This window comes from Hyperolius riggenbachi, chromosome 1 (genome assembly GCF_040937935.1).
Source record: "Hyperolius riggenbachi isolate aHypRig1 chromosome 1, aHypRig1.pri, whole genome shotgun sequence".
In the NCBI taxonomy this organism is placed as follows: domain Eukaryota; kingdom Metazoa; phylum Chordata; class Amphibia; order Anura; family Hyperoliidae; genus Hyperolius; species Hyperolius riggenbachi.
The window spans coordinates 225,244,706-225,271,195 of record NC_090646.1 but is presented as its reverse complement, the minus strand read 5'-3'; the positions used below and the strand labels follow the sequence as shown (position 1 = coordinate 225,271,195).

Below are 26,490 nucleotides of genomic sequence, written 5' to 3'. Positions count from 1 at the left end.
GAAGGGATTTGATATAATGTGAGGAACTGTGAGGGGTCCAATAATGCAACTGAAGCAGGAGTGAAGTCTTGCCAGCTCCTAATGTTCACCTCCTGGTATGCCTTTGGAGTTGATATTCGCCTATGGAACATGGAACTGTAGTTTAATGTCTTTTGCTTTATAGATAAGAACTCTACCGGTAGGTGGTGTCCATAAGAATACATTTTACAACATAGAAAGCAGTTTAAGGATGAGGAATCACCTTCTGACAAAAAGCCATAGCTTAGGCCCGGTTTCCATTAGGGCTGATTGTGCCCGATTTCATGCACACAAATACAGATCTGAGATCTTAGCCTATTGAAATCAATAGGCTGTTTCTGAATTACAGTGCGTGAAAAAAATTTGAAGCACCGCTTCAGAATTTTGCACAACAGACCTGAATCCCTATCGCCGTGCATGGCATGGCTACAGGGATTTGGATGCATTATTGTGGTGCACAAGTGTCTTGGAGATGGCCTGCCTGTGCTAATGGAATCTTGTCCTTACTTTTAAAATGCATTACATGTGTTACATGCGCAGCCCCACTTCATCAGGTATATGGTGCTGTAGAGCCGTGTGGGAAAGAAGTGAGCATGCATAGATCTTATTAATAGCTGCTGAAAGGTACATGAGTTAGTGGTAAAATTACAACATTCGCATACAGCATCCACAACATTTTTTCTTTAACATATACCTAAATTGTGAATTTTTTAAATGGTATTTGTATATTTTCTGTGAAGCAGGATTATATACATACATTTATGTTGTCTCTGTAAACATGCCTTTCTTTTGTCTCTGTGGAGTCCTATTCCACAGATATCCTCACTACCTGCCTTGCTGATTCTCAGTTGGCAGCGTTAGATATCTCTCTGTATTACTACCTTTCCTCATGTCACCTTTTAATACAAAGCAGTGATGCTTATGGCTCATACACACAGGGCACAACTGTCGCCACAAACACGTGGCACGCGCATGTTGCAGCGACAGGTCCTCCGTGTGTATGAGGCGCGCACCACGAACTGTCGCTACTCAGAGCTGTCGCCAGGCGATTGACTTGGCCAATCGCCGGTAACAGCTGTCGCAGCAACCGCCGCTAGTCCGCCACGCGTACTGCATGTGTATGTGCGGACTAGCGACAGCTACAAACAGCTAGAAGGGAGCTTCGGCGACAGCTTCCGCCGCGTCTCTGCCTGTCGTGTAGACAGCTGTCACTCAGGCGGAGCTGTCACCGAGCTGATGCGCACACGTCTCCTGTGTGCTAGCAACAGCTACAACGGTACCTCGTGTGTATGAGGCTTTAGAGGCAGAAAGTAACTGTTCAGAGTAAGAAAAAGAATGCCAGCTGCTGGCTGTCACTATATAATACAGTCTTCTGACCGTATAAAGCATATAATTCACTCACCTTACTCCTGTATATGGATGTCTATCAATAATATTTGCACTTCGTACTAATATATATATACACACCTTTCATATTGTGTTTTCACGAGATCAATGATGTAATTTTAGAATATGCTGAAAGCAAGATGGCAGTTTTCACAACATACAGAAAATGCATTCTCCACCTCTGCCCAACAAGATCAGATGAGATTGTGCACATTTACTAAATTATCCTCTCAGCAAGCTCCTGCATAAGTCTACAATCACACAACTGATCATTTATTAGATTTTCAGCAACCTTCAATATGTCTCATTATGACTCGTTGAGAATTTTAATCTTAAACCACTTAAAAATTTGCATATTTTTAAATAACCTAGCTTAGGTCTGCTGGATAACTTATGATAACCCTGGTGGAAATCCTTAGAGATGACTGGGGATGCCTTCATTTATCAGGACTGACATCTTATTGATCTAATATGATGTGATTGAAAACAGTGTCGGACTGGGAGGTGGAAAAACTGAGGAAATCCACCTGCTGGCCAAGCAGCAGTAACCCTGTGTTATCACTCCCAATAGAAACCCATAGCAAGTCTTCGCATGATTACTGCTGATTGGCCAGCAAGTGGATTTCCTCAGCTTTTCCAGGTCCCAGTCCGACACTGTGTGAAAATCCACCTGCCCGGTAATAGTATCTGCACAAGGATACATTCATACTAAAGAGAAACAATGTTGGTTTTTAACAAGTTACATTTAGTTTTAAAACTCTGCTGATAAATTGATCATTACAGTTAATCTGAGTTAAATGGGAGAAAAGGAATTTTACTTACCTGGGGCTTCCTCCAGCCCCTGTAGTATGTCAGCTCCCTTAATGTCCCTCAAAGGAAATCAAGAGCTGGATGCCTGCACACCAGCAACGTTCATGCAGCCCTCAGACTCAACTGTATGCAATGCCATGAGATGAAAAGAGGTTCTGAAACAGCTGCATATTTGGATATGGTAAAAAGAAAGAAAATGTCTCCCCATATGAACAGCACCACTCCAGGGTATATTCAAAAATATATAACAAGTTTATTGGTATCAAAAAACACAACAGCTGTATGGACACAATTAAAAACATTTAAAACCATCCACACTCCCTTGGGGTCATAAGTATAATAATAACATATATATTATTAGCATCACCTGGCAGGACCTTAGTAGTCAGTGACACACACTTGTTATCAATCTGATACAGTGTGTGTTGAACCCGGGTTCAGTATTAGGTGCTAGGCAGAAAACTCAGTGTAAAAATTGCAAACACAACAAAAAACACACATCAGTACATACAATGACCATCTATATTAAATGATGCTGCTAGTGGGGTATAGGAGAATATATATATATATATATATATATATATATATATATATATATATATATATATATATATATATATATATATATACACACACACACACTTCACCCAGGTAGGACAAACCAGGATTCCCAAGTAGAGTGTGAGCATTTCAAGGTTTCAGGGCGGACAAGACCACCGGTTCCGCAGGACGTAACACTGCTTCATCAAGGATGAGACCCTCTTTGAATGCACGCTAGTTCGGCATTAAATTGAGGAGAGAAAGGTCATGTGACACATCAGGAAATCACGCCAATGTGTACTTCCGGTTGCATCAAATGCGTACTTCCTGTTGCGTGGAACGCATATTTCCGGCTGCATTGTATGCGTAAATTCATATGAAAGTGGCATGGAGCGCAAACAAAGGATGCGTACACGTACTTTTAGCTGCATGCATTTTATCATATCATATTGGGATATGATCAATAAAGTTTATTCAGAACAAATACAATTCCACAGAAAACTGTAATGCGAACATTAAAAACAATTACAATGCATGCAGTGTGCAGTGGCACTAGAGAATTTCCTGCCTCTTTTCCAGCCTGTCACTAAAAAGTACTGTCTTGTTCTGACCGAATAAAGCATATAATTCATCCACCATATGGATGTCTATAAATAATATTTGCACTTCAACAATTATATATATATAAACCTTTCATATTGTGCTTTCACGGGCCGGCTCTAGCGTGGGGCGAGAGGGGGCAGGGCCCCCTCAAATAAATGTCCTGCCATCTCAATGGTTCTGGGCAAAGCGGCAGGGAGGGGCGGCGGGGGACAGCGGAACAGCGGGCAGGGGACATGTCATTCTTCCCCCACCAGACTGTGGGACCCCTGTGGTGAACTGGCCACGGTGTCTAATAGACGCTTCACCAGTTCATCTCCGCAGCTCAACGCTCCAGCCTGCATAGTCTTCCAGCAGGCAGAGCAGGGCTACGGGAAGATGGCGCCCAAAGCCCTGTACTGAAGACTATTTGTTTCTCCAGTACAGGGCTTTGGGCGCCATCTTCCCATAGTCCTGCTCTCTGCCTGTCAGTGCGGGACTTTCGCAGGCTGGCTGCGCCGCTGCAGGTGAGTAAATGGTCTTCTGCAGGTGAGTAAATGCTTTTTTTTTTTACAGGTGGTCATTCGTTTTTGGTGTAATGCTGTCCACATTATGATTATTTTCTAGTGAAACATTGCTGCAGTACGATAATTTTGTGGTGAAATGCTGGCCACATTACGATTATTTTATGGTGAAACGCTGGCCACATTACAGTTATTTTCTAGTGAAACATTGCCGCATTATGATTATTGTCTGGTGAAACGCTGCTGTATTATGATTATTTTTTGGTGCAAGATTGCCGCATTATGATTATTTTATTGTGAATCATTGCTGCGTTACGATTATTTTCTTGTGCAAGATTGCCACATTATGATTATTTTATGGTAAAACACTGCCACCATTACAATTATTTTCTAGTGAAACATTGCCACATTACTATTTTATGGTGAATCATTGCTGCTTTACAATTATTTTATGGTGAAAGATTGCCACATTACGATTATTTTATGGTGAAGCACTGCTTGCATTTCATGTGTCAGAGGTAATGGTTCTTGCATTTCCTGTGTCGGCAGTAATAGTTATTCCATTTCATGTGTCTGAGATAACGGTTGTTCCATTTTATGTGTTGGAAGTAATCGTTCTTGCATTGCCGCCTCACTTTTAAGCGTTACATTAGAGTTAGCCCCGCCCACATGAGATCACGACCACACCCAATTTTTTTACCGCACTAGCATTACTGAAGAAAAATGTGCTTGCACATGATGCCCCCTTCACATTTCTGACTGCCCCCTCATATGTGCCTTTCTAGAACCAGCCCTGATAATTAGTATGGTTGATTCCGTTCTGGGGGGAATGCTGCATCATGCATTTTAATGTTTTTTAATGTTTGGATAACAGCTTTCTGTGGAACTGTATTTGTAATGAATAAATCTATTGAATATATTGGGCTGTGCAGCCTTTTCTATTAGAATGTCTACAGTTCTCATGGCATCTCTCATTGTCCTTCAGGTCCCATATGCTGTGCTCTTGTGAAGTCCGCAATCCAGCTGGGTTGTGGACCACTGCAGTTATGCTGTTTTGGCCCTCACGCCTCCACGTCGCACTCCCATGGCCAGGGCCTTTTTTGCGCATGTGTAGTTACAGTCTTAACCTGCCCATGCGTAGGCCACTCCCGGCCAAGGGAGTACGCAGCAGATGCGCGGTAGTACGCAACAGAGCCAAGTCATGGACTGTATGGGACTGACAGAGGAACAACAGAGGGAACAGGAGAACATCAAGGGGAGAGATGGACTACAAGGGGCTGGAAGAAGCCCCCAGTAAGTAAAAAGCCTTTATTCCCATAAGTCTCAGGTACACTGTAAAAAGTGAACCAGAGACAAAGCACCCTCATGTATTTTACCATATATATCAGTGGGAACATGAGAGAAAACACCTATCCTGCTCTCTGTTTCATTCTTTACTGCTCAGCCTGCTTGTTATCAGCCCTGATAAAATCCCCGACTGAGCATTCAGTCTGGCTTTGCTCGGGAATCATTATAGCAGAGTCATTATATCAGAGCCAGAATGGGTCAGGCTGGGGCTTGAAAAAAGTCAAAGGCCAGACAATGCTCAGTGGGGGGGTTTTATCAGGGCTGATAAGCAGGCGGAGCAGTGAAGAATGAAACAGAGAGCAGGGTAGGTGTTTTCTCTAATGTTCCCACTGATATATATGGTGAAATACATGAGGGTGCTTCATCTCTGGTTCACTTTAAATTAGGCTGCAGCCACACAACTCAGCTTGCTAAGCCTCATGATCTAAAGACCAAATACATTAGTCTTTCTTTGCCAAGAGATACCGCTCTTTCAGCACTAGCTTTAGTCATCAGAAAGGATAGGTCTCAGTACTAAGTTAGCCTAATCATTTCAAGTGTATCTAATAGGAATATGCACATTTTCCATTTTAGGAGGATAAATTAATACTTACATTATTTCTGCCCCCTCATCTGTGGACATAAATAATGGAAAATTCCCCTGACATTCACATCTCCACTGCTGGAAGCTGTGCTAGAAAACAAAGCTTATAGCTACTGATCCATTATCCTTCAAGAGTATTAATCCCCGGCCAGCTGAATTGACCAGGACCCAGTGGTTTTTATTTGCTAGTGCGGCTTTCACTTCCTGTGTCCGTGGACATTTGTATGTTGGAAGAAGGTTTAATCCCTTTAATAGTATTTCTTTCTCCCACACTCTCAGTTTCCCCCATGTAGAAGGAAATAGTTATCCTCTACAGAATTATACAAGTTCACTTAACTTATAACTGCAGAAATAACTGCAGATGTGTAACCTCCATAGAAAGTAATCTGGTAATCAGGGCCGGACTAGGCACACTAGACACAAGACTAGAGGCAGCAGCATGCTAAGAGGTGGCTGTCATAGGTATGACAACTCACACAACATTCTAGAGCCACACTATTACTTCTCTTAGAGGCAGCACATAGAGCTGGATGGGCTCTAGATCTCTATGCACCACTGAGAGGGGGGGGGGGGGTGATGTCAGTGTGGCTCCAAGATGGTGAGCGAGGGCACTCCAGGCAGGGCAGAGGAAAGAGTCGAAAGGTGCTGGCCAACTTGACCAGGGAATGTGGGCAGTCAGCACACTTACAAAGCGGTTCCTGGGCAAACCAAACAAGATTTGCTGGTTTGTCTGAGGGAGTAGTTTAGGGAGCCAGAACTTCTGTGTCTATAGGCTCATGAGATGCAAGTCTGACCCTGCTGGTAATGTTACATAAAAACAGGCATTTCTTTAACTCCACCAGCCATAAATTTACTTGTCTTTAACCTGATCTGTACATTTAGAAAGCTGAATGGTATGTTAGTTTAAGAGCCTGTGGAGCAAAGGCAGGCAGAACAACAACTATGTAACCACAGGCGGAGATGCAGCCTGATGTCAGCAGTATTGTTGTAGACCACCATTGACCCATCTGATAAAAGCAGGTCAAGAAGCGCACACAGTGCACAGTATGCGATACAGCGGACACCATCTGTGAAGACACATGCTAGTCTTTTCTAGCTAACATGTGATCTACGTGCATGAGCTGAACACAGGCTCTCCTTCACAGACTAGCACGTGTCAGATCGCTGCCCATCAAGACAGCTCTGTGTTTACTTGAGTTAAGCTATCAATAGATCACTGTATTTCTTAGGTGTTGCTTGAAGCAGAAGTATTTCAAAAGTGTTTTGGAATAATATTTTTGTTGTGATGTTACTTGAAAATTAATTTCTGCTAACACACATTTTACTGTTCTTAAAGAGGAACTCCAGTGAAAATAATGTAATAAAAAAAGTGCTTCGTTTTTACAATAATTATGGATAAATGGTTTAGTCAGTGTTTATCCCTGATTTACATTCTGACATTTATCACATGGTGACATTTTTACTGCTGGCAGGTAATGTAGCAGCTGCATGCTGTTTTAGCAGTTGGAAACAGCTGTAAACGGCTATTTCCCACAATGCAACAACGTTCACAGACAGGAAAATACCAGAAGTACCATGGTCCTCAGAGTTTCTTGTGGGAGGTGTTTCACCACAATATCAGCCATACAGAGCCCCCTGATGATCAGTTTGAGAAAAGGAATAGATTTCTCATAGGGAAGGGGGTATCAGCTACTGATTGGGATGAAGTTCAATTCTTGGTCACAGTTTCTCTTTAACAGTACCACAGAAAACATTGGTCTGACTTCAGAACACTAACAGAAAGGGGCAGTTAAACTGTAACTTAAATTCTGTTGCAACCAAACAGTATGGCTGATACTGGCTTATGGTGCAAAGCATACAGGGTGTATGGGAGGGCTTACCCGATTAAACTGCATACTGGTTCACTTTACCCTACAGAACATAAAATTGAGAGACAATCAATGAGATAAATATGTTTGACCTCTCTACACTTATTCTTTTTTCTTCTCTTTGATTTATAGAAGATCATTCTATTTTATTTTTACCCATGTAAACTTTCTGAAACTTTGATAATATTTGTGCACACTTGATTGTACCAGCATCTTTAAACTGTAATTATTGGTTAAACCTCTTACCTAATACTTTGAGGAAGCCCTCAATAGAAGCCTAATGCCTTGTACACATGCATGACGACTGTTGCCTGGCAGAATCCGAGTCTGTAAAGACTAGGGATGGGCAGTGAGATGCAAATTATTTCGAGTTGATGTAGCATTATACAAATGCAAATTGTGTATGCAAATGTATGCAGCTTAAAAAATGAACCAATCAGATCCTGCTGAGGTAAAATTTGATCAGTCCATTTTCAAGCTGCATAAAAAATTGGCATAATGCTGCATCAACTCAAAATTGTTTGCATCTCCCTGCAGGGCCGGATTTCTGGGAAGGTCACAAAGGCCATGGCCTGGGGCGATAAAAATCAGCAGGGCGCAGGACTTGGAGAGATAAGAGGTCACATGTCAAAGTAAATCACCTCTCCTGCTTTGCTCTGGTCTGCCTGAATTCCAGAGATCCCTGCATCTCTCTCACTTGTGCAGAGTGTGTGTGATGACAGTCAGCGTCTGCTGTCACCTGTACTCTGTATGATGAAAAGGGACAAACAATCTGCTGTGAGAAGAAAAATATATAGGATCAAGTAGCAGAACTCTTGAGTTCGGATTAGTTTTTTTCATGCCACACGCATTCATAGACAGGAATTAGCAGTTCTCCCCTCTCCCTGACTGATGTTATTTTATTACTAGTAGGTCAGACCTCTGATCTGTTAAATTTATGGCTTGTTTTTTTTCTCCTAGAGAATGACAGCAACTTTCTTTGTGCTACAGTTTAACTCTTTCCTGACTTTTTTTTTTTTTTGCCAGCAAAGCATTGTACTATGTTAACCATCAGTGAAAGCAGGATGTTTTTAAACAGAATGACAACTGTGTTACATTTATATTTACAAAACAATCTGCATATTTACAAAACAATGCATCTCCTGCTGACTGTATATATAGATGTGTGCCCTAACATCTTGTATTCAGGAACAAAGTCTGAAGACGGCTCATTACCCAAAAGCCTCATACACACGGGCTACAACTGTCGCCGCAACCACGTGGCATGCGCATGTTGCGGCGACAGGTCGCCCGTGTGTATGAGGCGCGCACCACGAACCATCGCTTGTCAGAGCTGTCGCCAGGCGATTGACTTGGCCAATCGCCTGGCGACAGCTGTCGCCGCAACTTCGACGCAACTGTAACTAGTCCGCCGTGTGTATGCGGACTAACAACAGCAACCCCATACACAATGTACGGAGCTCCCGGCGGGGGGACGGCTGGGAGGAGGAACCTTCGGCGACAGCTATCGCTGAATCTGTGTCCCTCTGTGCGCCGTGTGTACGGCTGTTGCACAGAGGGACCTGGGGACGAACTGTCGCTGCTTTTTAAAAAAAAATTTATGGCTCTTGCCACAGCGGTGGCTCGTGTGTATGAGCCAAAAGGCTCACTGTTATTCTTTTGGTTAGCCAATAAAAAGAGTTATTCTGCTACAAAACTTCCTGCTGACTGATTTGTCTTATGCTGGATACACACGGTGCGTTCCCGCACTCGATTTCCCGTCAATTAGTTTATTTCCAACATGTCCGATTTGCAGTTCGATGGATCGTTAGGTCGATTCGCATGTAAAGTATGCCAAATCGACCTAACTATCCATCAAAATGCAAATCGGACATGTTGGAAATAAACTAATCGACGGGAATCAAGCGGGAAATCGAGTGCGGGAACGCACCGTGTGTATCCAGCATTAAGTGCTAAATTGTCACTGTGTAAAGTACACCTGAGCTCATGCTAGGTACACACAATGCAATTTTCTGACAGATTTACTGTCAGATCGACTATTTCCAAGATGTCCGATCTTCTTTCCAATCAATTTTCTGAATGATTTTTTATAGAAGTGAACAGAAAATTGATCGAAAAATTCATCAGAAATCAGATCAGACATGATGGAAATAATCGATTTGACAGTAAAGCTGTCAGAAAATTGCATCATGTGTACCTAGCATTACACTACATCTATGCCAGAGTGTGTAGTTTGGGATCCTTCTACTTACCTGTTCTCTGTTTTGGATGGGCTTCTCTCCATTGCGCTACACTGTCCCCTATTTGTGGCTCTGACGGCAGCAGGTCGCACAGAGGTCAAAGAAGCAGCGCTGTCCACTGGGGCTCCCTGTAATTTCGCACGCCTGTACGGATGTGCACAGCAGCCGAGGGAGTGTTATGGGAATGCGTACTTGCCAAGTGCTGCTCATACATAAGCATCATTTCTGAAGTATGCATGCCCAAAACGCTACCGGCTGCTGTGCATTCAGGCAGGAGTGCAAAATGACATGGAGTGGACAGAGCATGCACTGCTTCTTTGTTGAACATGGAGCAAAGCAGCAAAAAAGAGGGGAGCCCATTCAAACTAGTCAGACTTGGATAGAATGTGTGTGTGTGTGTGTGTGTGTGGGGGGGGGGGGGGGGGGGGCGGTTGGTGACAGCCGCCTAGGGTGCTGGAAAGTACAAGTCCGGCCTTGTCTCCTTGACCATCCCTAGTAACGACACGTAACTAGCCTATGAGTACAGGCTAGCAATGCATTGTGATGGTATGGGGGGGGGGGGGGAGAAATACAATGGCTAAGCTACCCTCACAAACTTGATTCCACAAAAAAACTTCAATTTGCACAGCTGTAGTCCTGTTCGGTAGGAACTCATCTCATTCATTGTCAAGTCACTGCCTAGCTAAATATTCAAAAAACTCTGCAGCATCAATTGTAAAAAAAAAAAGAAAGAAAATAAAGTAATAGAACTTATTATTTTCCCTATGCTGTCTCATTGCTATCAGGTAGACTAGGCAGGGACGGATCTAGGGGGGGCAGGCGGGTATCTTGCCCCAGGCGCAGTTTGTTGAATTCTTAAAAAGGCGCCAAAACCTGATCTTTAGGCGCCAAAACCTGACCTTTAGGTGCCAAAACTGGATGGGGAATGGCAGTTTAGGCGCCAAAACCTGACCTTGCCCCAGGCGCAACTTGGTCTAGTTCCGTCCCTGAGACTAGGAAGTAGGGCTTCCAGCATCATGGCTATTGTTGTTCATGGGTGCAAGGTCAAAAGCCCTGGTTTACCCCAGAGCATTTTAGACAACAGTTTGAGGATGATGGGTCTGTTGTGTACAAATGACTCTGCAGAGTGTTGTATTGTCTAGTACTGTCTTCAGGTGTATGCCGTAACACACTATTTGTATGTAATGTATTATCAGTACATGATTCATAATCGCCTGTAGTGTTAAGAATAAAAAATGTTTGATCTTTTGTTTAATATAACTTTTTAGTACTCTGAATTTTAAAAGTACCGAAATGTAGGAGAAAATGGTGAGTGGTGGGTACAGCACCTTGGGACAGTTACCAGGTTATCTTCCACCTCTAAGGGGCCAGCCTTCCTCTGTAGCGGTCAACTCCCTTTCTGTATCATGATGCACTGGCTTATTTGGATCCCATCACTGAATATTCCATCACCAAGACCTCAATAAAGATGACAAAAACCTGAACTCACAGGGTATTAACAGTAAAAAGCATGACTTTTTTATACCAAGCTACCCCCCAACCTCAGAGGCAGCTTGGGAGGACTTGCTGGTGGCTTGCCTGATGGGCGCTTTGAATACGCATTGATTGCAAGTGTAACTCTTACTGCATCTTAAACATTTATAAAGTTAATGCACCATTGGAGCGCTCCCCTCCCTTCTTGTATTTTTCTATAGTCACTGGTGCCATCCAGTAGTGGGAGCCGCTCCAAACGCAGAGAACTTTGCATTAAAGAGACACTGAAGCGAAAAAAAAATGATGATATTATGATTTGTATGTGTAGCACAGCTAAGAAATAAAACATTAAGATCAGATACATCAGTGTAATTGTTTCCAGTACAGGAAGAGTTGAGAAACTCCAGTTGTTATCTCTATGCAAACAAGCCATTAAGCTCTCCGACTAAGTTCGGGAGAGGGCTGTTATCTGACTTTTATTATCTCAACTGTTCCTGGACTATTTACTTTTCCTCTGCTAGAGGAGAGGTCATTACTTCACAGACTGCTCTGAAAGACTTATTTTGAGTGCTGAGTGTTGTGTAATCTGCACATATTATAGAATGATGCAATGTTAGAAAAAACACTATATACCTGAAAATAAAAGTATGAGAATATTTTCTTTGCTGCTAATCTTCTAGTAATTATTCATAGTACACAACCAATTCACTATATCATATTTTTTTTTTCGCTTCAGTGTCTCTTTAAAGGGCCATAGCCTCCTGTTACTCAGTGCAAGTTAATTTACATTTCTTTTTCACCAAATCCCTCTCCGACCCCTCCATCCACTGCTGCTGCCTTGATGCAGTCATGTAGAGTGAACAGATTTTTGTTGGTTCAACCTGGGACGGGGGGGCTGGGAGGTTGGGGGGGCAACGAAAAAGGGGGGGATGCGGCGTGCACAGCGTGCCACGCCGAGAAATGTGTGTGGCCATGACATTGTATGGGCGGAGCTAACATAATGATGTAACAGCGAGGCATGAGAAAGCAGTGTTTACGCCATGATGTGGTCAGACGAGGTTTCGCATCATGGGTGTGCAGAAACGGTGTGATGCTATTTAATAGTATACCGTAACCCCAAAGCAGCAAACATAGCCAACTATGACCATTAAATAATAAATGCAGCAACAGTTACCCCAGACACCAGAAAATAAACGCAATGTGGGCAAAATGTCAGCACAAAATAAATGCAATGGGCAACATGTCAGCACAAAATAAGCGCATTGTGGGCAACATGTCAGCACAAAATAAACGCACTGCGGGCAAACATGTCAGCACAAAATAAATGCATAGTGGACAACACCTGGGGAAAAAAAAGCATTTACTCACCTGGCAGAAGACTCCTCTGGCACGCATCTCCCCCGGACGATCCTCCTGCAGTCTCCCGCGCTGACAGGCAGAGCAGGGCTACGGCAAGATGGCGCCCAAAGCCCTGTACTGGAGACACAAATAGTCTCCAGTACAGGGCTTTGGCAGCCATCTTGCCGCAGCCCTGCTCGCCTGCCTGAACACTGGAAGACAGTAAGGAGGCTGGAGCAGGGCCGCTGCCAGTTCATGCAATAAAGTGACCAGAGTCCCGAGGCCGGGACGTTCCGCTGCTAAAAGCGCGACGTTTCCCGGGACCTCATGCAGCCTGGGACAGCGGACCCCGAATCCGGGACGCGTCCCGGGAAATCCGGGACGTCTGGTCACTCTAAATCATGTGACCATCACAATAAAAGTAAGGACTGGGACCCACTAGCTGTGCTTTTCTAAGCAATTGTGATTTGAAAAGCTCTTGCTAATGTAGTGCTACAGGGGATTTTTTTTTATTAAATCACAATCTTCAAGTAGCGAAAACTTTTCTGTTAGCAATAGCCTGCACAGGAATTCAGGTAATAAAGTCCTCAATATACTCCGTATAAAAAAAAAATGCTCACTTTTCAGTATCTGGTAGCTCCTCAACTGCCAGCAAGGCTAACTAGGACAAGGATCCCCATATTGACTTGGACCCTTCCAAAAGGGTGTTGCAAAAAAATACTGCCACCTTCCCCCAGAAAATATTTTTTTGTGACCACCATATGTAAATGAACCCTAAGAAGCAGGGTATGGATTCATGTGTAATGGGGCCATAGGCCAGGTAGTAGATTTTGCCCCCCCCCCCTTGTGGTCCCTTTTGTGAGCTAAAGAGGAGAGGTCAACGAAGGTAGCAGGTTGGCCCCTTGGCACCCGCTAGGCCCAAAACACCTGCCTAAGTTGCCTGGTGGATATACCTGCTCTGCTAAAAAGAAAGCAAGTTCTTCATAGTGGGAGTATCCTTCATACTACTGCATGCTGCCTCAGATGACACAAAGCAGCTTAAAAATGGATCCATCACCATCATGCAAGAGGAATGTTTCTCCTGAGAGACGGCACTGTCAGGCTTTACATCAAATTGTTCACACTTTGCAGGAATGCTGTGCTAGAAAAATAACGGAGAGCCTCTGATGTGCTGTTACATAGGTCATGCACTGTACACTGCACTTCCATACTGCAAAGGGAAATTTAGCTTGGGCTAATAAACAGTTTGAAAATAGAACTTTAGGTAATTTTTGTACACAGGAGAGTGTAGAACCAGAACTGTGAATACAGCTAGTCCGGTTCAGAAACTATTGACAGCTGATTATACAAGCTATATCAGCTTTTGAAAGCACCAGCGTTTTGTAAAGCGCTCGGCTAATGTGTTTGTATGGGCTAGTTCACACCAGAGTGATGTGGCTTTTTCCCAAACGCAAACACGGGTCCAGAAGCATTATGGAGGCAATTACACCTGAATGTAAAGTATAGAAAAAGGGAAAACTTTCAGCAAAAAGCTGTTCTCTTCCGGGTCAAAGTGTACTTCCTGTTTTGCCACAAAAACATAACTGTTCCAAAATCACTAGGCATAAATAGAAAATTGCTAGGCACATGCCAGTAATCACTACTGCAATTCGCTATATACCGGTAAATGGCTAAGCACTTGCAATTACGCTTAGCGACTTTTTGGTGTGAACTAGCCCTGAATGCAACGCAATGTGCAGATAATGTGTGGTGTGACATTCCCGTTCTTTTGCATTGCATTCCTGCTGCTGCTACAGGGAATCCAATGTCCACTGGGAAAGTAGCCTTAGGCCTGGGACCCGCTAGAAAACGCAAAGCACTAACGCAATTGCTAGCAATTTGTAGTAGCGCTTTGCTAGTGATTTTGGGAGAGATTTCCCTGCTCCTATACAATACATTAGAATGGAAGCATTCCCAGAATGCTGCATGTTCTGCGATTGCGATTTGCCTAGTGAAATCTATCCCATCCATTTAGATTGGCAGAGCGTTTAGGGAAATCGCTAGCGATTGAAAGTGATCCCTAAAAAAATGTTCTAGTGGGTGCCAGCCCTTAGGATGCATATACATATCCAATCTTTATTGGCAAATGTCACCCTTCGGCTAAGTTCACAGTGGGACGTTGCATTGTGATGCAACGTTAAAATCACAATGTAAAATTACAATGAAACAAAAAAGTCGCAACGCACATTAACAGGAGGTAAGTATGGTTAATTTGACTTTTTATTTTCAGTTCAGGTTCTCTAAGCCTACAGGACCAGTGGGTTTCTCTCATTCACATTAATCAGCGTATGGGTTCTTTTCGATGAGCAGTAAACTGCCACAACTGCTTGCTGCTGCCTGACAACTGCTCACTGCTGCTTGGTAACTGCTCACTGCCACCTGGTAACTGCTTGCTGAGAACACAGTTCAACTGCCCTATTGCTCATGGGTTAACCGGTGATCTCAACATGCAGCTGAAAGCACTCTGGTGGGCCCCAGGGCTCAGGCTGGGGTCGCATATGACATAGCATGAAAAAGAAGCATTTAAAGAGAACCTGTACTGAGTAAAATTATTGAAAATAAACACATGAGGTAATTTCAAATGAACATTACATAGTTACCTTGCCATCAGTTCCTCTCAGAAGCTCACCATTTTCTTCTGACAATGATCCCTTCCAGTTCTGACAACATTTTGTCAGAACTGAAATATATCAGTTGCTGTCAGATATATATCAGTTGCTGTCAGTTATCTATCAGTTGCTGTCAGTTATCTATCAGTTGCTGTCAGTTATCTATCAGTTGCTGTCAGTTATAGCTGAGTGGACAACTGATATGCCCGGTAATGTCCATGTTTCCCTATGGATCAAGTGGACCATGTTACAGTTTGAGGCCTGGAACCCACTGAAATCAGCAAACGCAAAACGCAACCGCTAGCGTTTTGTCTGAGCGGTTTGCAAGCGGATTCATGCGCGTTTTTGGTCGTGTTTTGCAACATTGTATTTTTTTGCCCAGCGGGTGCGTAGCGTTTTGCGTTTTTACCTGATTGGTCCTGTGAATTATTTTTAATTTTGTTACAGTGTGCTGAACCGCAAAACGCTAGCAAAACCGCTCAGTTTAGGTTTTGCTGAGCGTTTCTGCTAGCGTTTCAATACTTTACATTGAAGCGCTAACGCTCCCAAAATGCTGCAGGTCCTGCGTTTGCGTTTCTGGGAAACGCAAACGCTCATGTGGAAGTTGCCCCATCCATTAACATTAGCCCAGTGTTTTGGCAAACTGCTAGCGTATCGCAGTGCTGCCAAAACGCTGCCAAAAGCGCTCCTGTGGGTTCCAGCCCTAACAGTGTGCTGACAAGAAAGCGGTTATGGGGTAATGGCCATTTTTAAAATGGAGGACGGAGAATTCCCTTGATCACAGTGGACATACAAGACACGGGAAAGGATAAAGAGATTTAGGAGTAGACTACACTGGAGGTAAGTATGACCTGTGTATGCTTATTTTGACTTTTAATTATCAGTTCAGGTTTTCTTTAAGGATGGTGCTCCTGCATCTTGCTATTGCATCTTTACCGCATTTTTGGTGCGTTTTATGTTCGCTGGTTTTTTTACGCAGATGCGTTTTTCATGCATTTTACGTGCTTTTTAATGTGTTTGCGGTTAGCTAATGGAGAACACATATGCATTATTTTTTTTTTTAATTTGTGGAAATCACTAGAAAGACAACAGGAAGCTGAAACACATCAGAGGTCTTTCATTTTTAATTCAAAAACGCATGAAAAACGCAATGCATATGCGTTACCATAGACTTTCATTGTGTGCATTTTGGCAGCCAGCCTGCATATTATGCAACACTACCAGCGTTTGCGGAACGCATACTGTACAAACGCAGGGAAATGCAACTTTTTCTGCGCCCCATAGACTAACATTGCTGCATACAACACAGTGTTTCTGCTATGTGTGCACCCAGCCTCAGGGCTGGAACCCACAAGAGCGTTTTTTTGAGCATTTTGGCAGCGCTGCGATACGCTAGCGTTTTGCCAAAATGCTCAGCTGATGTTAATGGATGGGGCAACTTCCACAGGAGCGTTTGCGTTTCCCAGAGACGCAAACGCAGGACCTGCAGCATTTTGGGAGCGTTAACGCTTCAATGTAAAGTATTGAAACGCTAGCAGAAACGCTCAGCAAAACCTAAACTGAGCGGTTTTGCTAGCGTTTTGCGGTTCAGCACACTGTAACAAAATTAAAATTAATTTACAGGACCAATCAGGATAAAAACGCGAAACGCAAAACGCTACACAACCGCTGAGGAAAAAAATACACTGTTGCAAAACGCGACCGAAACCTCGCATGAATCCGCTTGCAAACCGCTCAGGCAAAACGCTAGCGGTTGCGTTTGCGGATTTCAGTGGGTTCCAGGCCATAAGGTGCATACACACATCAGACTATAGTCTTTGTAAAGTGAAAGATCACAGACCAATCTTACCACCCTTCATGTAGTATGAGAGCCATACTCTACACAGTCTTTTCTATGGAGCTGAACTCCACATCAGAAAAAAATCTTTGCAAGATGACAAAAGATCTGTAGCTGCAAAAGATCTGTTCCTGACAAAAATCCATTCCTGCAAATTGCAATGATAGTCTATGAGATCTGCAGATCATCATACACACATGATTTAACTGACATTCATCCACAGATCAGATCCACCAGGATGGATTTTCAGATCTGCAGATGATTGCTTGATCTGCAGATGAATGTCAGTTAAATCATGTGTGTATGATGATCTGCAGATCTCATAGACTATCATTGCAATTTGCAGGAATGGATTTTTGTCAGGAACAGATCTTTTGCAGCTACAGATCTTTTGTCATCTTGCAAAGATTTTTTTCTGATGTGGAGTTCAGCTCCATAGAATAGACTGTGAAGGTATGGCTCTCATACTACATGGAAGGGGGTAAGATTGGTCTGTGATCTTTCATTTTCCAAAGACTATAGTCTGATGTGTGTATGCACCTTTAGTCAATCAAGGTCTTAAAAATAAGGGTGCATACACGCATGCAATTCTAAATTGGCCAATCACTGACCAATTTTACCACCTCCATGTAATAAGAGGGCCAACAGATTGTGTAGTAAGCTCTCACACTACATGGAAGTGGTAAAATTAACCAATCATTGGCTAATCAAAATTGGATGTGTGTACCAGGCTTTAAGCCTAGTACACACTAGCAATTTTGATAGGCCAATCATTGGTCAATGTTACCACCTCCATGTAGTATGACCATTTACCTATATAATCTGCATTAAAATTGACCAATCAATGACCATTCAAAATTGCTAGTGTGTACTAGCCTTTAGTTAGGCCTGGTGCACACCAAAAACCGCTAGCAGATCCGCAAAATGCTTGCAGATTTTGAAACGCTTTGTTATTTTTATGTAGCGTTTCAGCTAGCATTTTGCGGTTTTGGGAAGCGTTTTTGGTGTAGTAGATTTCATGTATTGTTACAGTAAAAGCTGTTACTGAACAGCTACTGTAACAAAAAACGCCTGGCAAACCGCTCTGAAGTGCCGTTTTTCAGAGTGGTTTGCGTTTTTCCTATACTTAACATTGAGGCAGAAACGCATCCGCAATCCAAAATCTGCAGCAGCCCGGGAGTATGTGTTTCTGCAAAACGCCTCCCGCTCTGGTGTGCACCAGCCCATTGAAATACATTACCCAAGTGGATCCGCACCCGCATACGGATCGCAAACCGCAGCCGAAACGCTCTGGTGTGCACTAGGCCTAACAAAGCATCTTGCCACATGCAGCTAATTACTAAAGATGGTCAATGAAAGCCTTAAGGTGTGTACACACGTCAGATAAAAGTCTTTGGAAAATGAAAGATCACAGACCAATTTTACCCCCTTCCATGTAGTATGAGAGCCATACTCTACACAGTCTATTCTATGGAGCTGAACTCCCCATCAGATAAAAATATTTGCAAGATGCTGCACACACAGATGCTGTACACATGCAACAGATCAGTATCTGCAAAAGATCAGTTCCTGCAAAAGATCCGTTCCTGCAAAATGCATTGATAGTCTATGATATCTGCAGATCCTCATACACACCTTGTTTAAAGGGAAGGTTCAGGGTGGCTCTTAAAAAAATAAAAATGCCCATCCACTTACCTGGGGCTTCCTCCAGCCGTGGGCAGCCAGGACGTGCCCTCGGCGCCGCTCCGCAGGCTCCCGGTCCCCTCCGGTGGCCGACCCGACCTGGCCAGGCCGCCTGCCAGGTCGGGCTCTTCTGCGTTTCAAAATGCGCCTCATCGGACGTCCTCCGGGCTGTACTGCGCAGGCGCAGTAGTTCTGCGCCTGTGCAGTACAGCCCGGAGGACGTCCGATGACGTCAGCGCGCCCCCGTGAGGCGCATTTTGAAACGCAGAAGAGCCCGACCTGGCAGCCGGCCTGGCCAGGTTGGGTCGGCCACCGGAGGGGACCGGGAGCCTGCGGAGCGGCGCCGAGGGCACGTCCTGGCTGCCCACGGCTGGAGGAAGCCCCAGGTAAGTGGATGGGCATTTTTATTTTTTTAAGAGCCACCCTGAACCTTCCCTTTAAACAAGGTGTGTATGAGGATCTGCAGATATGTTCCTGCAAAAGATCAGTTCCTGCAAAATGCATTCATAGTCTATGATATCTGCAGATCCTCATACACACCTTGTTTAACAGACATTCATCTGTAGATCAGACAATCATCTACAGATCTGAAGATCCATCCTGGTGGATCTGATCTGCAGATGAATGTCTGTTAAACAAGGTGTGTATGAAATCTGCAGACATCATAGACTATGAATGCATTTTGCAGGAACTGAACGCGGATAAAAAAAAAAAAAAATAAAAATAAATAAATAAATAAAATTAAAAAAAAAAAAAAAAAAAAAAAAAAAAAAAAAATCGCCATTTACACTTGGTGATTTTTTTTAGCGATCGCGTTTAGTGCTTCTTTAGCACTGAAAATGGTGCGGGCTACACGTTTGCGTTTGGCCGTTAATCTCCAGTGATTATCGCAAATCGCCCAAGTGAGAACGGGCCCATAGGGTATTATTGCACAGGCGCTTTAACCACTTGCCGACCGCGCACTCATAACGCGCGTCGGCAAAGTGGCAGCTGCAGGACCAGCGACGCAGTATTGCGTCGCCAGCTGCAGGCTGATTAATCAGGAAGCAGCCGCTCGTGCGAGCGGCTGCTTCCTGTCAATTCACGGCGGGTGCTCCGTGAATAGCCTGCGGGCCGTCGATGGCGGCTCGCAGGCTAAATGTAAACACAAGCGGAAATAATCCGCTTTGTTTACATTTGTACGGCGCTGCTGCGCAGCAGCGCCGTAAGGCAGATCGGCGATCCCCGGCCAATCAGCGGCCGGGGATCGCCGCCATGTGACCGGAGACAGCCTGTCACTGGCTGCACAGGACGGATAGCGTCCTGTGCAGCCCGGCTTACCAGGGGGGGCCAGGTAGGAGAGGGAGGGGGAGGATTTCGCCGCGGAGGGGGGCTTTGAGGTGCCCCCCCCCCCCGCAACACCCGCAGGCAGGAGCGATCAGACCCCCCCAGCACATCATCCCCCTAGTGGGGAAAAAAGGGGGGCGATCTGGTCGCTCTGCCTGCACGCTGATCTGTGCTGGGGGCTGCAGAGCCCACCCAGCACAGATCAGCTACAACAGCGCTGGTCGTTAAGGGGGGGGTAAAGGGTGGGTCCTCAAGTGGTTAAAAAGCGCCAGCGCTTGAGCATTTTGCCGAAATCGCCGGCAAACCGCTCTAGTGTGAATGGGCCCTTAGAGAGGTTTTCTAAACATGCCTAGCGTTTTTGGGAGCGTTTTTGTGTAGCAGATTTCAAATATTGTTACAGTAAAAGCTGTTACTGAACAGCTACTGTAACAAAAACGCCTGGAAAACTGCTCTGAGGGCTGGTGCACACCAGAGCGGTTCTGGAGCGTTTTTTAAAACACTTGCAGGGGGAAAACTGCTTGGCTAATGAAAGTGAATGGGATGGGATGGGGCACACCAGAGAGATTCAATTTTTCCACAAACGCAAACTCAGGGGCTGCAGCATTTTGTAGATATCTGAGGCATACCTGCCTCAATGTTAAAGAATAGAAAAGTGGAAAACAGCTCTGAAAAACGCTAGATCAGAGTGGTTTTCCAGGCGTTTTTGTTACAGAAGCTGTTCAGTAACAGTTTTATGCTGGGGATACACGGTACGTTTCTGTACCGTGTATCGACCAGCTGATAATATTCAGCTGGCCCGATCAAGCCGCTCGACCCCCGCCGGACAATGGCAGGGAATCGAGCGCTGATAAGGAAGCGCCGGCGGGGGTCGATCGGTAATCGATCAGCGGACGAGCGGGGATGCGGCTGGGGTCGATCCGGCGGCTAATCGGCCGCTGGATTGACCCATGTATTCCCAGCATTACTGTAACAATATTTGTAATGTGCTAGGAAAACATGCTTTAGAAAACATGCATAGAATCGCTCTGAAATTATTTTCAAAAACCTCTAGCGTTTTGCAGACCTGCTAGAGGTTTTTGGAGTACACTGGGCCTGATCTAGTGTTTTATTTTAGAGCGGTTTGAGCTATCCTATACTTTACACTGAGGCAGAAACACATATGCAAATCGCAAAAATGCTGCAGGAGCCACATTTGCGGTTTGCTAAAAACCACAAACAGCTGGTGTGCACCATCTCATTGAGATACATTAGCTAAGCGGTTTCACAAGTGGCAGCATTTTTGAAAATGCTACCAAAAACGCTTGGTGTGCACCAGGCCTACATCTGCTTTAAGGGCTGGTGCACACCTAGCGGCTTTTTCAGCGTTTCTGAAGCCGCTTGTGGCTGCGGATCTGCTTGGTCAATGTATCTCAATGGGGTGGTGCACACCAGAGCGGGAGGCGTTTTGCAGAAACGAAAAATGCCGGGGTGAGGCATTTTTTGGATTTCGGATGCGTTTCTGCCTCAATGTTAAGCATAGGAAAAACGCAAACCGCTCTGAAAAACGCCTGTTCAGAGCGGTTTTGCCGGCGTTTTTGTTACAGAAGCTGTTCAGTAACAGGCTTTACTGTAACAATATATGAAATGTACTATACTGAAATCCGCTGCAGCAATCCGCAAAACGCTAGCAAAACGCCATAGAAAAATAAGAAAAAGCGTTTCAAAATCTGCTAGCATTTTGAGGATCTGCTAGCGGTTTTTGGTGTGCACCAGGCCTAAAAACCTTTAGTATTTTGCGGATCTGCTAGAGGTTGTTGGTGTGCACTGGGCCAAAATGTGAAAATATCACCTAGGAGGAAACTCAGGAGAAAAAGTTCTTTGCATATGGGCCATAGTGTGTACGGTAGGGCTGCGCGGTTTTTCGGTTTAAAACTGAAACCGCGGTTCGTGGCAAGACGATCTGCTGATCGTCACTACCTTCGGTTTTTCGGTCCTGTTTAATAATTTGCTTCTGGCCCCGCTGTGCGCGGATTGGCCAGAAGCAGTGAATATGTATGAGTGTTAATGAGCGGGGGGCGGATCCACTCGAGCGAGCGGCCGGGCACATACAGCAGCATTACCAATCACTGGCTAGCGATGGAATGACGGCAGTGGTAGGCGGAGCTGTACAGAGCATACAGCTCAGCCTACCGCTGCCGTCATTCCATCGCTAGCCAGTGATTGGTAATGCTGTATTATGTGCCCGGCCGCTCGCTGGAGTGGATCTCTCCCCCACCCCCCCGCTCATTAACACTCATACATATTCACTGCTTCTGGCCAATCTGCGCACAGCGGGGCCAGAAGTAAAGTATTACAGACAGCGGACCGGGCAGTGCAGAAACCCCCCAGCATTTAATAAAAAAAAAAAAAAAAAAATCGGGGGAAAAAAAAAAAATAGAAATTGCAATTTCTGAGAGGAAAAATCGCAATTTCGATTTTTCCCTAAAATCGTGCAGCCCTAGTGTACGGAGCCCAAGACTAAGTTTACAGCAGGCATTGCAATCCTTGTAAAAGTAGGAAACCAATGGAACTGTAAAGTGGTGCTGTTCGTTATTTGAATGATGCAGTGAAGCATACAGTCAAGGAAAAGTATGCTTCACTGTTAACGCACACATTTTGTGCAGTGCGTTGGGATGCCACACACCAATATATACTGCAACCGGTACAAAGTGAAGGTCGCACAGACGATGTGTTACAGTGCAGCAAGCCATGTTAAAATGCAGCCATTAGGCCTGGAACTGACTAGCAGCGCTTTTCTGAGCGCTTTGTGACTTGAAAAACTCTTGCTAATGTAATGCTATGGGTGTGATCCCACTTGAGCGATGTGATTTTATAAAAAAAAATACCCCATAGCATTGCATTAGCAAGAGCTTTTCCAAATCAGTGCCAGGCAGCTCTGAAGGGTGGATCGGGACTCTGTCTGACGTCACGACGTCGATGACGTCATCGCGATCGTCGTCATGGCGACAGGGAAGCCCTTAAGGAAATCCCGTTCAGAACGGGATTTCCTTACGTGGGTACGCGCCGGTGGCGATCGAAGCTACGCGCCGGACGCCGCAGGGAGGGGGGCTAGGCTAGCTACATGATTTAAAAAAAAAATGTTTTACAAAAAACTGCTGCGCCACCACCCTGGCACAGGTAATAGAACGCCATGGTGGTTAAAGCTGAATACTCACCTGAAGACTTATCAGGGAACCTCACAGCGACTCCTCCCAAAGAACGAGCATTCCCTGATCCAACTTCCTAGCCGCAGGAACACGCAACGCACAACCAGCGTGAACAAGAGGTCAAATGATCATAGTACTTTACGCGGTGGTCAGAGATCTTAAAGGGAACCTAAACTGAGAGGGATATGGATGTTTCCTTTTAAATCATACCAGTTGCCTGGCTATCCTGTTGATCTTTCACTGCAGTAGTGGTTGATCTGAAACAAGCATGCAGCCAATCCAGTCTGACTTCAGTCAGAGCACCTGATCTGCATGCTTGTTCAGGGGCTGTGGCTAAAAGTATTATACTGTGTCCACACCATACAACTTTCTGTTAGATTTACCTACAACATGGAAAAAAGCTAACAGAAAATTGTATGGCGAGTACCTACAGAGACACAGGATCAGCAGGAGAGTCAGGCAACTGGTATTATTTTAAAAGGAAAAATCCCTATCCTCAGTTTAGGTTCCCTTTAAGGATCCTATGTGCCGTGATGGTAGTAATTGCCGCAAGTCACAACATCATTCGGTTAATAGTGCACACATACCCACGTCGCCAGATTATGGAAACGATCACTTATCACACGAAAAAAAAAAATCACTGATCATCGAAAAAAAATCATGCAAAAGGTTGCGATGTAGGTACGAGCCTTGGGGATAATTATGTGACCCATTACAATGTAGAGATGTGAACATGCACATACAATTGCGTTCACATCCAGTGAACCTAAGCAACACACTCACCCATATAATTACTGAATTGGTATCTGTCAGAGAGTGTGATAAAAGACCATTGCAACTCAGCTGTATCTTGACCATTTAAAAGCCTGCTAGCTAGCAGGTCAGATTTTAGGCAGAATAAAAGAGGATGGGTAAATTAGTAGATACATTACTTGGTCTCTCCATTTTCCTGGTAGGTGGTCCTGTAGAACCCCACCAGAGTTCCATTCAGCAGGCCGGTGAAGTGCAGGGTCAGACGATAGCTGTCCTCCTGGTTCTCGTCATTGGCATTGGCCCCTAGGACCTGCGTGGACTCCAGCACCAGATACTCCTGCGTCTGGTACTCGAAGCAGTTCTTCAGAGGGATGTCTTGGCCATAACGATTGTTCAGCTTGGGCTGCTCGCTGATTTTGCTCTCCCTGATGTGAAGCCATAGGTGCCGGGTGTCTGCCTTTGTCAGCTTTAGCCAGATGACCACAGTACCGCTGTAAGTATCTTTATCCATCTCTGGTTTGATCTCAAGGTCGTAGTGGAGAGGTCTAATGTGATCTGGAAGTCGGAAACTCTTCCAGTCTCCGCTGCTGTCAGCATTGTTAACCGGGCACACTTGAGACTCTGGCTGCCCTGTGGTGGTGGTTGTGGTGCTAGAGGTGGAAGTAGCAGTGCTGGTCCCGCTGGTGGTAGCAGTGCTGGTCCCGCTGGTGGTACTAGAGGTGCTGGACGCAGTAGGTGCCGTCGTAGCATCACCGTTGGTAGATTTACATGGTGCTGGGTAAGAGAGACCTACTCCCAAGCCAACAGCTAATCCCACCACTACCACCGCCCCTACAATTATGGCCACATGTTTCCCAGTGATACAGACTTTCTTACTAGAGTCCACGTTATCATAAGTGTCCATGTCCTCGAACACCATAGCGGCTGTAGCGGATCACCTATTCCCTCCCTCCCTCTCTGCTGAGCTCAGGCTGATGTGACACTTTTCTCCGACACCAACTACTTCTAACTCACTTCTCTTAGCTTTCCCCCTCCTAGGACCTCCTCCTCCTTCCCTTCACAGCCTGGCTGGAAATAACTTCGTGTTAATAATCAGCGATAGATGACAGCGGGATAGCTATCTTCCCAGGGCATTTATCAGCGGCTTGCAGGACACATGCAACTAGTGGAACATCTCTAAATTGGAGACAGAAAGGTGCTCTATCGGTGGACTCTGCCCAAACACCTGCAATGAAACTTAATTGATGAGGGTTCCTTCCTGGGATTAGGCAATAAACATAATAAATTGTTTTACTGTGCTAGAACTATGGCATGTCTCATGATGGCATAACTTCTATTGAGAGATAGGGTTCTATTCTCAAAGAGGCCAAATCACCGCAAAATTACCGCCAGCGGTAAACTCCGCATTTTTTCCACATTCACTAATATTTTCTGCATGCGGGAAAAAAGATGCGGTAACAGCCATTATTCATGCGGAAATCATGCGGTAAAAAGGTCGCATGAAAAAGTGTTTTAAAAAAAAAGTTAAAGTCCAGCAAGCACAGCCCATAAGCCTCCAGACTTCATTTAAGTCAATGGGATGCGGAATATATCACCTACTTGTAGGTGATAAAAAATCGGTAAATAACGACGAAATGATGCGCCTGAACATTTTTGAGAATTGATTTTTTTATTGCGGAAAATACCGACTTTTGCGAAAATTTTTCCGCATGAATCCCGCACTTTTACCGCATGCGGAAAAACATGCGGAACATTTTGAGAATATCAACTTGACGGTGTTTTGGTCGCAAACTTCCCGCATGTACTTTACCGCATGCGGGAAGTCTTTGAGAATAGAGCCCATTGTCACTGATTAAGATTTCCTTTAAAGAGAGTCTGAAGCGAGAATAAATCTCGCTTCACATCATAGATAGCAGGGGCACGTGTGCCCCTGCTAAACTGCCGCTATCCCGCGGCTTAACGGGGGTCCCTTCACCCCCAAATCCCCCTCCATGCAGCGGGGGAGTGCTTCCTGGTTGGGGCAGGGCTAACCGCCGCAGCCCTGCCCCACGCGCGTCTGTCAGCGCGTATCTCCGCCTCTCCCCCGCCCCTCTCAGTCTTCCTTCACTGAGAGGGGCGGGGGAGAGGCGGCGATGCGCGGCCGATAGACGCGACTGGAGGCAGGGCTGCAGCCCTTAGCCCTGCCTCCAGGAGCAACCAAGTCTGCGACCAAGTGTCGCAGTGGGGGGTTTGGGGGTGAAGGGACCCCCGTTTAGCGGTGCTATAGCGGCGGTTTAGCAGGGGCACACGTGCCCCTGCTAACTATGAGCTCTAAAGCGAGATTTATTCTCGCTTCAGAGTCTCTTTAAGCTC

At 45.0% G+C, this 26,490-nt stretch overlaps 1 protein-coding gene across 1 annotated transcript in view; it reads right to left on the bottom strand.

The window, feature by feature from the left end:
* Window positions 1-25,057, bottom strand: part of ENPEP (glutamyl aminopeptidase) — a 121,667-nt gene extending 96,610 nt beyond the window's left edge. Inside the window, exon 1 of the mRNA XM_068278792.1 lies at window positions 24,318-25,057. Within this exon, the coding sequence (XP_068134893.1) occupies window positions 24,318-25,057 (740 nt within the window). The remainder of the gene's footprint in view (window positions 1-24,317) is intronic.
* Between the last annotated feature and the right edge of the window lie 1,433 nt (window positions 25,058-26,490).